The sequence below is a fragment of the Equus asinus genome, chromosome 3 (genome assembly GCF_041296235.1).
Source record: "Equus asinus isolate D_3611 breed Donkey chromosome 3, EquAss-T2T_v2, whole genome shotgun sequence".
NCBI lineage: Eukaryota > Metazoa > Chordata > Mammalia > Perissodactyla > Equidae > Equus > Equus asinus.
In genome coordinates, this window is record NC_091792.1 from 59,631,723 (window position 1) to 59,646,572 (window position 14,850).

The following is a 14,850-nucleotide window of genomic DNA, read 5'->3' on the forward strand; positions in this document are numbered from 1 at the left end:
AATTACCATAATATTATGCTTGATTTTTAAAATTTGTGAAATGATCTACTAAATTCCTACAAGGGAAAATAAGAGTTAATTTCATTTATGCTACACTCCATGTACACTTAATTTTCCAGCAATACTCAAAATTTAGTTATATAAACATTAATGGTTAAATTAATATTCAATGTTTACATGTTATGAATATATAATTATTTGTTCATGGTTAAGCTTGCTATAATCACAGCTCCTATATAGCATTTTGTTTTCCCTAGTGTTAATGATTGTCTCATTTTAATAATAACTTCCATTTCTGTTCTCTACTGCTCCTTCAAATTCAACAAACTCTCTATGAGAGGTACAAGATCCCTCTCAAGGTTAAATTCAGCAGGTAACCTTACAATGCCTTGTGTTTCATAGAAATTTCTATTTTTACTTCTGTTCTTCCTTTCTAGTAAATATTGGAAAGCTGTATTGATGTTCTGATTTTCATATCCTTTCTCTCTTATTTTATATTTATTAGTATCTTGATTCTACTTCTTGGGAGATTTCTTCACTTCATCTTTCAAATATTCTACTGATTTTTTTTCCACTTTGGTTTAATATTTGTTCTTATTATGGTCTGAATGACTCCATTTTTCCTTTCCTAGAAGTATCCTGTTTCATGCATGCACTTGCCTCATCTGTCCAGAGAATTTTTCATGGTCTCTCTGCTTCCTGTGTATTCTCTTGAGTCATTTCTTTTCTTTTTGTTTCTTTAATTTTCTTTTCTTTTCTCTTTATTTCCTCTGCATGTTTCTTCCAGCCTCTGCTTCTTTCTTAGTTATTGTTAGTGTTATAAGATGTCCTCAAATGTCTGTTTGTGTTTAAGAATGAGGCACTAAAAACTGTTTGGAGCTGACTTAGTAGCTGATGAGTAATTGTTTTAACTGTACGATGACAATATGGCTGCTCAGATTTTTCACTGGTGGTTTCCCAATTGTTAGTATCTGTAGGATCTTTTCTCTTGGACAAGTCAGTTTCTCCAAAGGAGTATTCTTCTGACTACTGCTCGTGGGAAGAAGCTGAGGTCTGGTTTTCAGCGTTTTAGGGAGAACAAGGGTATCACCATTCTGTGTGCAGACCTCACGTAATCCTCATTTTCTGGGTATGATGTCTCATGACAGACGTCAGTTGTGCCTGGAGTCCCTACTCCTGAAGCTCTTGGCACAAACTCTCTAAACTTTTCAGTCCTCCTGCTTTCTGTCCAGTTCAGAAGGCAAAATATAGCCCCTAGTCTAAAGGACGTGGGCAAGAAAATTCAGACTAAAAGGCTCGCTATCGTTCCTACAAAGTTTAAATCAATTATTTTTCTTTTATCTCTTTTCTAGCCCTCACTTTCTGAAGTCCTACCTGCCTCAAATTTCTAAAAGTTTGAGGATATTACTTTCTTCCTTTTGTATTCCCCAACTTTGGCTTAGGTTTCAGCTATCTCTGTCTGTTGTTAGTTTTCACAAGTGCATTCATTTTCAGGCTTTCTAAAATATGTTTTCATCATTCGTCTCTTGCTGTCTTCTTTCCCATTTCATCCTTCTGCGTGTTAATGCCATTTTTATTCCTTATTCAGTTTATTTCTTTGTTTCAGTAGGTTTAAGGAACAAGTACAGATAAATGGGTAAGTTCAAGGTTGCCAGGACATTCTATTTCTTTCTTTAAACAAGCAGGAAAGCCAGGTCTCTCATGAAACATCACAGAAGTTCCATTTATAAATTGAACAAGATTTTTTCTCTAGCACAACTTTTGTTAACAGAGAAACTGTTTGCCATTTGAAAATTTCAAAGTCCTGTGAGATTTCCAAAGACAACTCACAAAAAATTAATTTATTCTTTGATTGTGTGAGCCAGAATACAGCAAACAAAAACTAGGAGCCAAGATACATCATCTGTTTCAACTGAATTCATACTGAAATACAAAAGATGCAATTCTAAATTATTCCATAACTTTCCTCAAAATATTAGAAATGGGAGCAACTCAAAATAAATGGCATCATTTTCCAATTCCAATAAGACGATATGAACGACTAAGTATCCATAATCATATAGGATACACACATGCACATTATATTTCAATTCTATCAATGGAAATATTCTAGACATTATAACTTTGCAAAATGATTATACCCTGCTACCTGGTGATATATTCTTGCAAACTGTGCCATCCAAAATCTGCCTGAAATGAAACAGTACCTTATAATTAAAAATAAATTATACTTTTCACAAAGTTAATTTTCAAATTAGCAGGAATAGAATTAAACTTGCTTTATTTACACCCTGTCATGGATTCCCTGATATTCATCATGAATCCGCAACACGAAAGAGTCAAGGATCATGACCTCAGGTTAAGAGCCTCTGTCACTTAAAATATATGTATTTAATTCATAAATAATACATAGCTTTTTCTGAAAATTTCAAACAATGTAAACTTACATATGCAGTTCACCTTTACTCCTATGCAAATTCTACTGCTCATTTCCATAGTTGGTTATTCTCAACCAATTGTTGGGCGTCCTTATGAATTTCCTATATGGATTTACGTGTATGTGTATTTTTACATACACAGTTATGCTTGCGTATATAAAGTACTTTAAATAAAAATAAATATAAAACATTTACCTTAAACAAATATAGTTTGGAGGTTTTTTCTTATGAATGCATTTAGTTATATCTCATGCAGGGTATTTCATGATATGGGGTTATCATTGTGCTCTGCTTTGTTCTTATTGATGAATATATAGAGTTTCATTTCTTGCTATTTCAGTGGTGCCGAGTGCATCTTTACAAATGCATCTTTGTAAATGTATCTTATGTACACATGAATGCATAAGTAATTTAAATTCCTAGAAATAGAATTGCTGATTTGAAGGACAAAAGAATTTTGTATTTTTATATATCCTAACAAATCATTTTCCCAAACAGCTAATGTCAAGTCACATACCCACAAAAAGTCCCACAACCACCACTAAATATTACCAGCCTTGTTAATTTCTGCCAATGTGTTTATGAAAATGTTTTATTTGTTACTTTTCATTTCCCCCTACATCAATGTTATAATTTTTGCTTCAATTGTTAAATATAATTTAGAAAACTCAAGATGAGAAGAAAAGTCTATTGTATTTATTCAAATTTTTGCTATTGTTTCCTTTCTTTCTTCTTGATGTTCCAATGTTCTTTCTTTTATCATTTTCTTTCTGTTTAGGAAACTTCCTTTAGCTGTGACTTCAGGGTAGATCTCTTATGACAAATTCTGTTGGCTTTCTTTTTCCAAGAATGTCTTGATTTCTGCCTCATTCCTGAATGATATTTTCACTGGGTACAACATTCTAGGATGACAGTTCCTTTCTTTCAACACTTCTTTCTGGCCTCCATGATTTCTGATGAGAAATCTCTTATCATTCTAATTGTTTTTCCCCTATAGGTAAGGTAGTATTGTTCTCTGAATGCTTTCAGGATATTTACTTAGCTTTCTGAAGTTGGTGCATGATGTGACTTAGCATGAATATCTTTGGGGTCTATTCGACTTCTTGAATCTGTAGGTTTATACTTTTTGCAAAATTTATAAAAATTTCAGCCATTAATTTTCTCTAATTTGTTGTTAGCTCTATAACCTATTCTCACTCTCCATCTGAGACTCTGAAGACATGAATATTAGATCCTTTATTGTACTACCACAGGACCCTGAGCCTCTGCCTCCCGCAATCTAATTTCTCTGTTGTTCAGAATGACTAATTTTTATTATTCTATCTTATAGCTCATCGATTCTTTCCTGTATTCTCTCCATTTTTCTATTGAGCCCATCTACTAGATTTTTATTTTGGTTGTTGTGTTTTCAGTCCTAAAATTTTCATTTGGTTCTACTTTATATTTTCTATTTCTTTGCTGAGGCTTTCTATTTTTTCATGTATTTCAAGCATATTTGTAATTGCTCACTGAGGCATTTTTATCATGGCCACTTAAAATCTTTGTCAGATATTTCTAACATCCTTATCATTTTGATATTGGCATCAGTTGTCTTTTTTTCATTCAGTTTGAGAATCTCTGGCTCTTTGTATAATGATTAATTTTTGATGGAAGCCTAGTTATTTTTACATTATTTTAAGAGACTCTGGATCTTATTTAAATTTTCTGTCTACACTGGCTTTCTCTTACACTGTACTTTCAGGACAAGGCGGGTGCTATGTTGTTGCTTCCAGATAGAGGTAGAACTCCAGGTTCCCTAATCAGCCTCCACTGACATACAAGGGACGAGATTCCTTATTACTGCTGAGTGTTCCAGCTCCCCACGTGTCCTTCACTGACACCATGGTGGGAGTGGCCTTATTTCGACTGGGTGATTTTGAAAGTCTTGACTTTCCCCCAGGACTTCACTGACACTACCCTAGTGGGGAGGGATAGAGGTGCCTTGTTACTATTGAGTGAAGGTGGAATTCCTGGCTCTCCATGAGGTCTCCATTAACACCGCAAGGTGGGAGACTCATTACGGGCTGGTGGGACATAAAAATCCAGCTCACTATTTAGCTTTTCCTAGCACCACCTTGACGTGGGTGTTGGGTGACTTATCACCACCTAGCAAGACTGGAAGTCTGGGCTTCACACTTGGGCTTTGCTGGCTTGAGTGTGGGTGGGCTCAAATCTTTTCCTTAGATGTTTGGCTGGAGCAGAGCAGTTGTCTAAAGGTTTTCTGTCTTGCTAGGTTGCCCCTTTCCTAATATCTACAGAATGTTAGAATGGCTAGAGAAATTGGGTTCTGTTCAGACTTTTTGTCTGTACCTATTGGTGTTTCCAGGTTGTTTGGCTTCTTCATCCAAGTTTGAGATATACAAAAAAAAAAAAGAAAATTCCGTGAATTCACCTCCATATTGTTTCTCAGTTTCCAAGGCCTTCTTACGTCTGCCATTGGAAGTCTCCTTAACATTGTTATATATATTTTGTCTAGGGTTTTTATTGTACTTAGCAGAAGGAAAAGGGGAAAATATGTCTGCTCCATCTTCCCACTATCTTCTGATACTTGTGCTTTTTAGTAATTTTCAAAAACGTTCAAAATTCTCTTGTTTAGACCTGGGATTCACCGTTAAGTTACTCATTCATATGGGAGCACAAGGGCTTAATTACTGTTGAGACTTGAAATCTTCCTTTATGTCTCATGTAGCAATTAATCATTCAAGATAATATTAACGCATATTAGTTGGTTTTTGGAAATCTGATGAAAGTATCAGTTCACTTTAGAGTGATGTCACCTTTTCACTCTTCAGAAATAAGACATATATTGAAAGGAAATTTGTTTACATAAAATAGGAACATATAAAAAACAGATAAATATATTGGGATGAAGAAATTAGCGTTATTTATAAAACCACTTTGTAGAAAAAAGTTTTCGAAATCAGCTACTAAGATTAAATTTTCATTCTTGTTATTTCTATTTTATAATATTACCTGGAAAAAATAGCAATTGTCTCTGATATTGGGGAGATGCACTCAAAATCAAATATCCTCATTCCTTATGAGAGGAAAACTTAACAAAAGGGAAAATAGAGAGAGAAAATATAAGGAATCAATGTTCAGCCTAAAGGTTCAGTATTAAGATCACCTTGACACCTTTTAAAACATGGTTACTGGTGATACGAATATTTTTGAAACAGTTGCCTCTTACTATAAGTGGGGCATATTCTCTTTCTCATAAGAAATATGACATGAATCCTGCTCCTGACTTCCTGTTTTTTTAAATTGAACTAAATGAAGAAAATAATTATGGAAGATTTAAGATAATCATTTTATTTTAGACTATTTTTCTGGTGTGACACAAATCATCAAGCATATCACTGTAAGTAGCTATTTCCTGAATTTATACCTGTTTGATACTTAATGAATAGCCTAAATTTCAACTGTCAAAGGATCTTCTTATTAGTGTTTATATTTTGGTATTAATTTTTGTTGTGTTTTGGTATTAGTTTTAAAAGGCTACTTGGTTTTCTGAGAGATGTATAATAAGTAAATAAAATTTAAATAACATCTTTTCTAGGGATTGGATTAAAGGTTTTGATTGTTATCCATTTGTACATATTATAGTGATTTGTTTTTCTTCCTTGCCTTCTTCAAAGTTCATCAGTAAATCACCACTTGCAGCACATTAGAAAGGATGGAAAGTGGACCACCAGAATGAAAAAGTCAAAAGGATGATGAGAGAAACTTAAAAAGATCTAAAAAAAATACATATACCTGAAAAATAACTTATGGAAAATGGATCCCAGACAAGCAAATCTAAATATTTCTTTACCTATAAATATTTAAAGGAAGCATGCATACATAAAAATATAATCACAGCAGATGATTCAACTATCATTTAATTTCCCTTTAAGCCACCCACCAATGGGCTCATGTTAAGAACCTGGGCCACTTGTTAAAAAAGTAGATTTCCGAGAATTACTCATGTAGTTCCTGGATCTGGAAGCTGGTCTGTGATTGCTGATTAGACATATTTGGGAAATGGGATATTAGAGGAACTCAAGTGGAACAATAAAAGCACCGACTCAAAAATTTCAAAACTCTCACCAAAACCTTAAAAAAAACACTCCATTTCACTGAAATCAGGAATGTGTCTATGACTCACCTTATTGAATAAAGAACATTTCCATTCTTGAAAATTCTTAACAATTTGTTGTCTGTAGTAACTTCGTGAAAGTTGGCACCCTTTTCATTGGCAAAGAACAAATCAGGTTTCCAAATGGAGTCCAACATGGAAGGGTCCAGGTCCAGGGAGTCATCAGGATACTCACTATAGGCAAGGCGAGGGTCATTCCATTTCTGACGAAGAAAGATATTCACTCTGTAATCCTATGGTAAAAGAAAAACAAGGAAAAAAAACCCTGCTTTAAAAAGTTTAGAATCTTATGTGCTATTCATTGGGCTTCTCTGAATTATAACAAAAGCCACTGGCATCCTTGTGGGCTCTCCATACCCTGCAGTCCTCACTCATTACTACTGACAAGAGTCATTCTAGCTCTGAGGCTTTACCCAGGTTTTTAGTCATCTGTATGCTGCCAAAGAAGGGGCCACGAAAGAGCAGAATTTCATCATGCTTACATTTTGCCGTTCCATTCAAATTTTACTCACTTTGTTTATCAGAATAAAATATTGTATTTCTATTAGACACTTGCAGTAAAACATTTTCAACTTTGCATTTATTTTCTAGAACCATTTCTTTTAGTGGACATCCAATAGCATCCACAATACATTTAGTGAAATTCTCCTGAAAGCTGTCTGTTTTATAAAAATGACCATATATACTTTACAATGAATACACATTTTTCTCATGTTTAATATAGGATGTAAGTTCTATGAAATAGCTGGTTTGGGAAGAATAAAAAGTGACTTTGGAATAGTAAAAAAATAATAAAGGAACATTACTGTCACTACTCCTTTAGAAAGACTTGGCTAATGAGATTTTCCAATTAGACCTTTCATAGTTAAGTTAAAAAGGGAAAGAGTCAATGATTTCAACCAATTCTTGCTCACAATTTCTGGACTAATGGAGAGAATGACAAAGATTGATAGCCAGATGTATGTGTGATATTTGTACACAGTACATGAATATAAGCACCACCTATGACTTTATAAATACAATTTCCCTCTTATATTTTTGAAATGAGGAAATAAATTAAACATGTAGACCTTATTATAAGCCTAAGAAAGTGAACATTTTAAGAGAGCTTCATTTCCATGGAAAAGAGCCAAAGTTGGAGATATTCAGAGCACCAGTTTTCATCTAATTTTTTATTCCTTGATTACCAAATTACCAGTCATCATAATATAGTAACCAAGCAACCACAAAGAATGCTCCCATTATATTTGACCTAGTAGATTGCTTATCTTGCAGATAGGTCAAATTCAGAGTTTGTAGTGAATGTTACAAATCTATGCTCCTTTGATCATTATTTGTGCAATGAGACCCCTATCTTCTAACTGTAACTGAGGTTACATACCAGATAATATTTTTTCTGCTTGCTAGGTGCCCCATGTATCTTCCAAAGTGACAATGGAGCAGAGTTCACTTCAGCTTTTTACCACAAAGCCCAGGATAATGTGGAAATCTCACCAGCCACAAGGATCTGTAAAACCTGTAAATGGGGATATATGAACAAGCTTCTACCAGCCAAGGACAGGTCATCCTCTCCTAGCCTAGAGTCCAGAGCACCAAGAAGCACAACTCCATGATTGGCGGCCAGTTCTTGTGTCCCTAGCCATCCTGCAGTCTGTGCCTCAGCCCTAACTACCACCTAAGGAATCAGTGATTGGACTGAAGTTTCTCTCTGCCTTACCTATAGGAAAAGGCAATAAAGCAAGACAACTCACAATGACACCTGCCAGGAAAAATAGCTGACAAGTGAAGAATTTCATTTGGACTGCTTCTTAAGATATATATTTAAAAGATGAAGTATTTTTATGCTGTAAGTAATTTATTGTTTGAGAACACTCTGTCGTTGTTCCTCACTGTGAGGTTAAAATAAAGGTACTTTTAAGCTACAGTATATGTAATAAAATTTTGTTTGAATTTCCTTATCTTTCTGTTATTGGTTTAGTGATAAACTTTATAGACACAGTCTCAGATCTTCCAGGAACACTTTTTGCTCCAAGAGTGAACTAAAAAAGGACATCCAATATCCTTCAGTTTCCATTTCTAAATTACACAAGGAAAAGATCAACTGTCACCTGTCACCAAGGCCAAATATTATCCTACAGCCACTGTGTTCTTTCTGTGAATAATCAAAAATATTTTTGGTTCCCAAAATGTTTAGGTCTTCAGGTCAGGGTCAGCGTCCAAAGAAAAACTCAGAAATGACCATCATCTGAACACCTAAAAACTCAGGTTTTAATAGTCCTCACAGATGAGCTTTGATCTGCCTGCAAAAGAACATTGTTTTGAGAAGATTCCCTATTCAACAGCCAAATTCAGCATTTCGAAAACAAATTTTTAAGGCTGATTTCTCATAGTCAATGTATCCCATTTATACCCAGAAACCACTCATATTAATTATTTTTGAATCCTGATAATTTGTTAAAATGTGCAAAGAAAAAGGTAAGTAAAATGACATAATCAAATAATACCACCCTATAAGAAGTCCTTGTAACTCGAGTAGAAATAGCCTGCCTGTAATAAAAGACCACGGACTAAAGAAGAAAACGGCTTTGCAAAACAGAGACTAATGGATGTGCATGCAGCATGCAAAAAAAATTTTAAATGGATTTACTGAAGCCAGTCTAAAAATTCAATCATTCCTTGACTATACATAAAAGAAAGACTAATTGTTTTATTAACGGATTTTTACTGTTCACCTGCGCAATGCTCAATAAGAGTGAAAATGTAGGAAGCTTATATGTGAGCAAAAAAAATAAGACAATAATAAATATGAGATAGTAAATATTGAGAATGAAATCAATATTTATATTTCACATTTCTAAAATCTAGACAGGTATTGAATTTATTTGTAAGTCTTATAAGGCAGCTGAGTTGCTGCTTATATGGAACTACAAAATTTTACCACAGAAACATTAATGATTCTTTTTCCCTACAAACTTCTTTTGCAGTAATATACATTTTTTTCCCAAATCCTTCAGAAGTTAATTCTATTTTTCATCGTTTTGGCATGTCACATGATAAATGTTATTTGTAAATATGTTATACTGTATCAGTATATTATGAATATCATACAATAACAGTGATTAAAATATAATCATTTCACAATGTACAAAAACCAATTTTGACATTTTGGAAGACACAATTTATTATTATTGTTAGAAAAGAGTGATACCACTATTCTAATTACTTCAAATTAATTGTGTAAGAAAATGTTTTGTTCACAAAGTAAAATTATATATCGTGTTTGGTTTTGAAAATAAGTATCCTTGAAAATGGAGTTTAAATTCCATGTGTATGTCACATAGTAAGTAATTCACCCCACACTGCATTACCTGACCCAATATTTAGTAATAGACCCCACTGCATTTTCTGACCCAAATTCTTACTTTATGAGGTGCAAAAAATTAATTCAATTAGGCAAATATGATAATGTTTAATATGCCAGGCTCAGAAGAAGTCTACTTGGGATCAGATCTCAGCTCTCTCAGCTCTGTAATCCCCCTGTCCCTTGTTTTTCGTCTGTCAGATGGGGAGGATGTGAACAGTGCTTCCTCTGAGAGGCTGCTTGTGAGAACTGGACTGATCCACATAAAGTACTTAGAACCACATTCATTAAATTTTAGCTTTTAGACTCAAAATTAGGAGCCATCGTAAATAGAAAATTGGTTGTATTTTCTGTTCCTAAATTAGTTTTTGAAGTATTAGGGGCAGTTTGATTTGTTGTATAAGAATTTCGGACAGATAATTGTAATGTTGAAATCTGGTGAATAACATCTTGTGGAAAATTTGCAGAACTATCATGTATTTCAACATTTATATATTTTTCTGCCTTTATTCAATTGTCCCTCTCCCCTCTTTATATACACATACATGCAAATATAGATATATATAATTAGTTTGTGTGTCTAAGTCCCTTCTCCATAATAGTAAACAGGAAATGTAGATGCTCATATTTCACTTTGTGCTAGATATTATACTAAGTGCTTTACGGATTATTCCTACCATCCTCTTAGCAAATCTATGAGGTAGGTATTACTATCTGCCTACTTTTACAGATGTGGACAATGGGATAAAGATACGTTAAGTAACTGCAAGAGGATTACAGAGCTAATAAGAGGTAGAGCTGGAATCCAGATTCAGAGATTCTGGTTTCAGAGCTTTATAGGATATACTGCATGTACAACATATATACTGCTTTGATATGATGATATGATTGCCTTGGATGCAAACCAAACATTTTATAAACTAATGCAAAGATTCTGGGTTTATGTGGTTTATTTTTTATTTATTTATTTATTTATTTATTGAGAAAGATTAGCCCTGAGCTAACATCTGCTGCCAATCCTCCTCTTCCTCTTTTTGCTGAGGAAGACTGGCCCTGAGCTAACATCCGTGCATGGCCCTGAGATAACATCCGTGCATCTCTTCCTCTATTTTAAATGGGATGCCTGCCACAGCATGGCTTGACCAGCGGTGCTTACGTCCGCACCCAGGATCCGAACCTGTGAACCCGGGCCGCCGAGGTGGAATGGTGGAATTTAACCTCTGCACCACCGGGAGCTCTATGTGGTTTATTTATTTTTTTTGGTAAGGAATTGGGGGTTTATGGATCAACCTGCTCTCTGATGGGAAATCACAAGTACCATACCTAAGTGTTCTCTGATTAAATCTAGTAGGCAGCAGGCTGTCACGTCTCCATAATAGGCACCATGGGGGAAGACCACGTTTAGTAAAAAGCACAACCGAATGCATCAGCTAAAATGACATACAAAATATTACTTTCATCTTTTGCTGCATAAGATTGCTAGAAACTAATTGAAACGAACAATAAGAAAAAAAGTAAAGAAAAATAATCATCTAACGTTAACAAGGAAAATTAAGCGCTTCCTTTTCCTATGGTCCATTATTCAGTTAATTTGTAAATTCCCTGGTTCTTTCAGGCAATTTCTATTCCAGTAGCTCACTCCCTCTTTCTGTTTCCTTTACTCCCTCCTTTCTGCCCGTTTGCCTCCTTTCTTTGTGTCTCTGTGTTTCTGTCTCCCTCTCCTGCCACACACGCAGGCACGCACCGCCTCCTTAGAACTGGCTGCAGAATTTCTATATTGGTGATGTACGCAGGTGTTTTTTTAATTATACTGTTACAGAGTAAAGAAAACAGGGATCTACAATGTGATCACTCTTGATATCTTGATGCCTTTGTTTTCTTCTTTCTTTATCCTACACATTTTTAAATAGCTGAAATTATATTTTATGTGAGTTTTTGCATCTTTCATCTTTATTCAATGTATTTTATGCATTTCCTAGTATTCTTCTTAATCATAATTCCAATGGCAATATGATGCATTTTTCTTATACAAATAATTTTTCATTTGAACGATAAGGACCTAGTGCACATGGAATTGTGCAACTTGCAAAAAACTTAACTGTGTTCATTTATTATCAATAACGAAGTATATTTTTGCTTTATGTCTCAATAAATTTGAGCAAGAATGAGGAGTAGAAAGTATTTCTAAAAAACAATGTGCCAGGCATATTATCAGAAGATAATATTTCTAAAAAATGCTCTTTGAAAATAGTATCGTAAAAATAATCACCACAAAATAGCACAAAAATAAATATTATCACCAAGTATTTTTTCTAAACAACTTGAATGCTTTTCCACTGATTGTAAAAATTTTCATCTAAATTGGTGATTATAGTGGCAACTATCTCTGTCTCATTTATAATTTGATTTAATGAGAATAGTTTTACAAATTCAACATTCAGTATACTAATTCATCTTTTGAAAAAGATACTCTTTCCCAAGTGAAAGAATTCAGTTCTTACTCCTGTTTTCAAAATTGCTGATGAGGACCTGGCTCTGTGGCTGAGTGGTTAAGTTCGTGCACACCCCTCCGCTGCCCAGGGGTTCACTGGTTCAGATCCTGGGTGCAGACCCACACACTGCTTATCAAGACATGCTGTGGCGGCATCCCCCTTGGAAGAACCTGAATGACTTACAACTAGGATATACAACTATGCACTAGAGCTTTGGGGAGAAAAAAAAATTGTTGGTGATACTGCTATTAGGAAATGATATTTAACTTTATTAAATTATTTCAAATTTATCTGAGAGTCATAAGATTTTTAACTTGATATAAACTTTGCCCCACTGTGTCATTATTCAATTACTTTCTATAAAAATAAGATGGGAATACCTAATGGCACATGCGCATATTTGAGCATGTGTATGTTGAAAAGTTAAGATGGATTATATTTATTTTAGTTAAAAATTCAACAGAATTTATTCAAATTAAAAATATTTAAAAACTAATGTTATTTTCAAATTTATTTAGATTTCATTCTTCAAGTGTTTGTTTTTGACATATTGCCAACCTGGAATGTAGTTTAGTGCTGATGATACAAGTTGAAAGATAACCTCTGCTGTCAAATTGCTCATTATATTGTGGAAGGTAGACTGCAAACAGATTATTATCTTTCCACATTATAAGTGCTGTGTTGGAGGCACACAGAGCGCCATGGAAACACAAGGAAGGGGTAGCTAATAGAGACCAAGGTGGAAGGATCAGGGAAGACTTTCTGAGAAAAATATAATTGGGCTTGGTCTTCAAAATAAAAAAATGTAGCTGGGCAAACACTGGGGACATAATAAAATGTTTCCTGTAAAATATTTTGACACAAAATCCAGTAGTCTCTGTACTTTTGTATGATTAGTACAGGAATTTGGCTGGATTTTAATATTGTGATTTGTTATATCTTTCATTTGATAGTTATTGAACACCTTCTGAGTAGCAGGCAAGGCGCTGAGGGTTATGAAGCTGAATTACGCATTGCGCCTGCCACTGGGAAGCCGATAGTCTGGATGAGGAAAGGGAATGGAACCCAACATGAATAAAAGCGGGGCCTATGAAAGAAATATGCAATGAAAGTAAGAACTTCACTGATTTTTACCTGGCATTAGTCTTTGTTTAAAAAAAATAAAATAAAGAGGGGCCGGCCCGGTGGCGCAGCGGTTAAGTTCGCACGTTCCGCTTCTCGGCGGCCCGGGGTTCGCTGGTTCGGATCCCGGGTGCGGACATGGCACTGCTTGGCAGCCATGCTGTGGTAGGCGTCCCACGCATAAAGTAGAGGAAGATGGGCACGGATGTTAGCTCAGGGCCAGGCTTCCTCAGCAAAAAGAGGAGGACTGGCAGTAGTTAGCTGAGGGCTAATCTTCCTCCAAAAAAAAATAAAATGAAAAAATAAAAAAAAAAAAATAAAGAATGTGAGAAAACAAGTCTTAAAGACTTGACCTGATATATATATATATATATGAAAAATGTATTTATAAAGGACATGTGCTTCTAGCAGACTGGTAGATTAGATACACTGGTAGACTAGATGTATTATTTTATGCAAATTATTTTCTGGAAAAAGGTAAAAAATCTACACTTTTTATTTTTTATTTATTTATATTTGTGTGTGAGGGAGATTGGCCCTGAGCTAACATCTGTTGCCAGTATTCCTCTTTTTGCTTGAGGAAGATTGATGCTGAGCTAACATCTGTACTAATATTCCTGTATTTTGTATGTGGCATGCCACTCCTACATGGCTTGATGAGTGGTGCACAGGTTCAGGCTCAGGATCCGAACCCACAAACCCCAGACCGTCAAAGTGGATAGCGTGAACTTAACCGCTATGCCACCAGGCCAGCCCCAAATACGTACTATTTAAAAGCATTGTTGTCTTACAAGAGAAAAAGGGTCTTATTCAAAGACAAAAACAGTAACAAAAATAAGAATGAGCTAAAGCCAAAGTGATAAGCAGTGGTAGTAAGCAAATACAAATGTCAAGATTGGGAAACCCAGCCTTAGGCCACCACAAGGTGGGAAAACTGAACCTGTGACCAAGGATTAGTTAATTAGTCCTTCAAGATTATCAAAGATTTAGTCCAATCAAATATGAGGTATTAACAACAACTATAACTTACTACAGACAAAAGAAAGCAGACATAGACTTCAATAGAAATACCAGATCAAGAATATGAAATAAACATGTGAAATATATTTAAAGAAATAAAAGATAAAGTCAGTAATAGCCCATAATGACCAGGGATATTTGAAAAATAATCAAATAGAACAGTACTAAATAAGATAAAAAATACAATGGTTGAAATTAAAGATTTAATGGATGTGTTAAAGCATATAAGAAACAGCAGAA

General features: G+C 34.6%; 1 protein-coding gene across 2 annotated transcripts in view; it reads right to left on the bottom strand.

The window, feature by feature from the left end:
• The window catches only part of GLRA3 (glycine receptor alpha 3), a 178,395-nt gene that overhangs the window by 80,566 nt on the left and 82,979 nt on the right, over positions 1–14,850 (bottom strand). For both annotated transcript variants that reach the window (XM_014842144.3, XM_014842143.3), the window contains exon 4: positions 6,625–6,848. In XM_014842144.3, the coding sequence (XP_014697630.1) occupies positions 6,625–6,848 (224 nt within the window). The remainder of the gene's footprint in view (positions 1–6,624; positions 6,849–14,850) is intronic.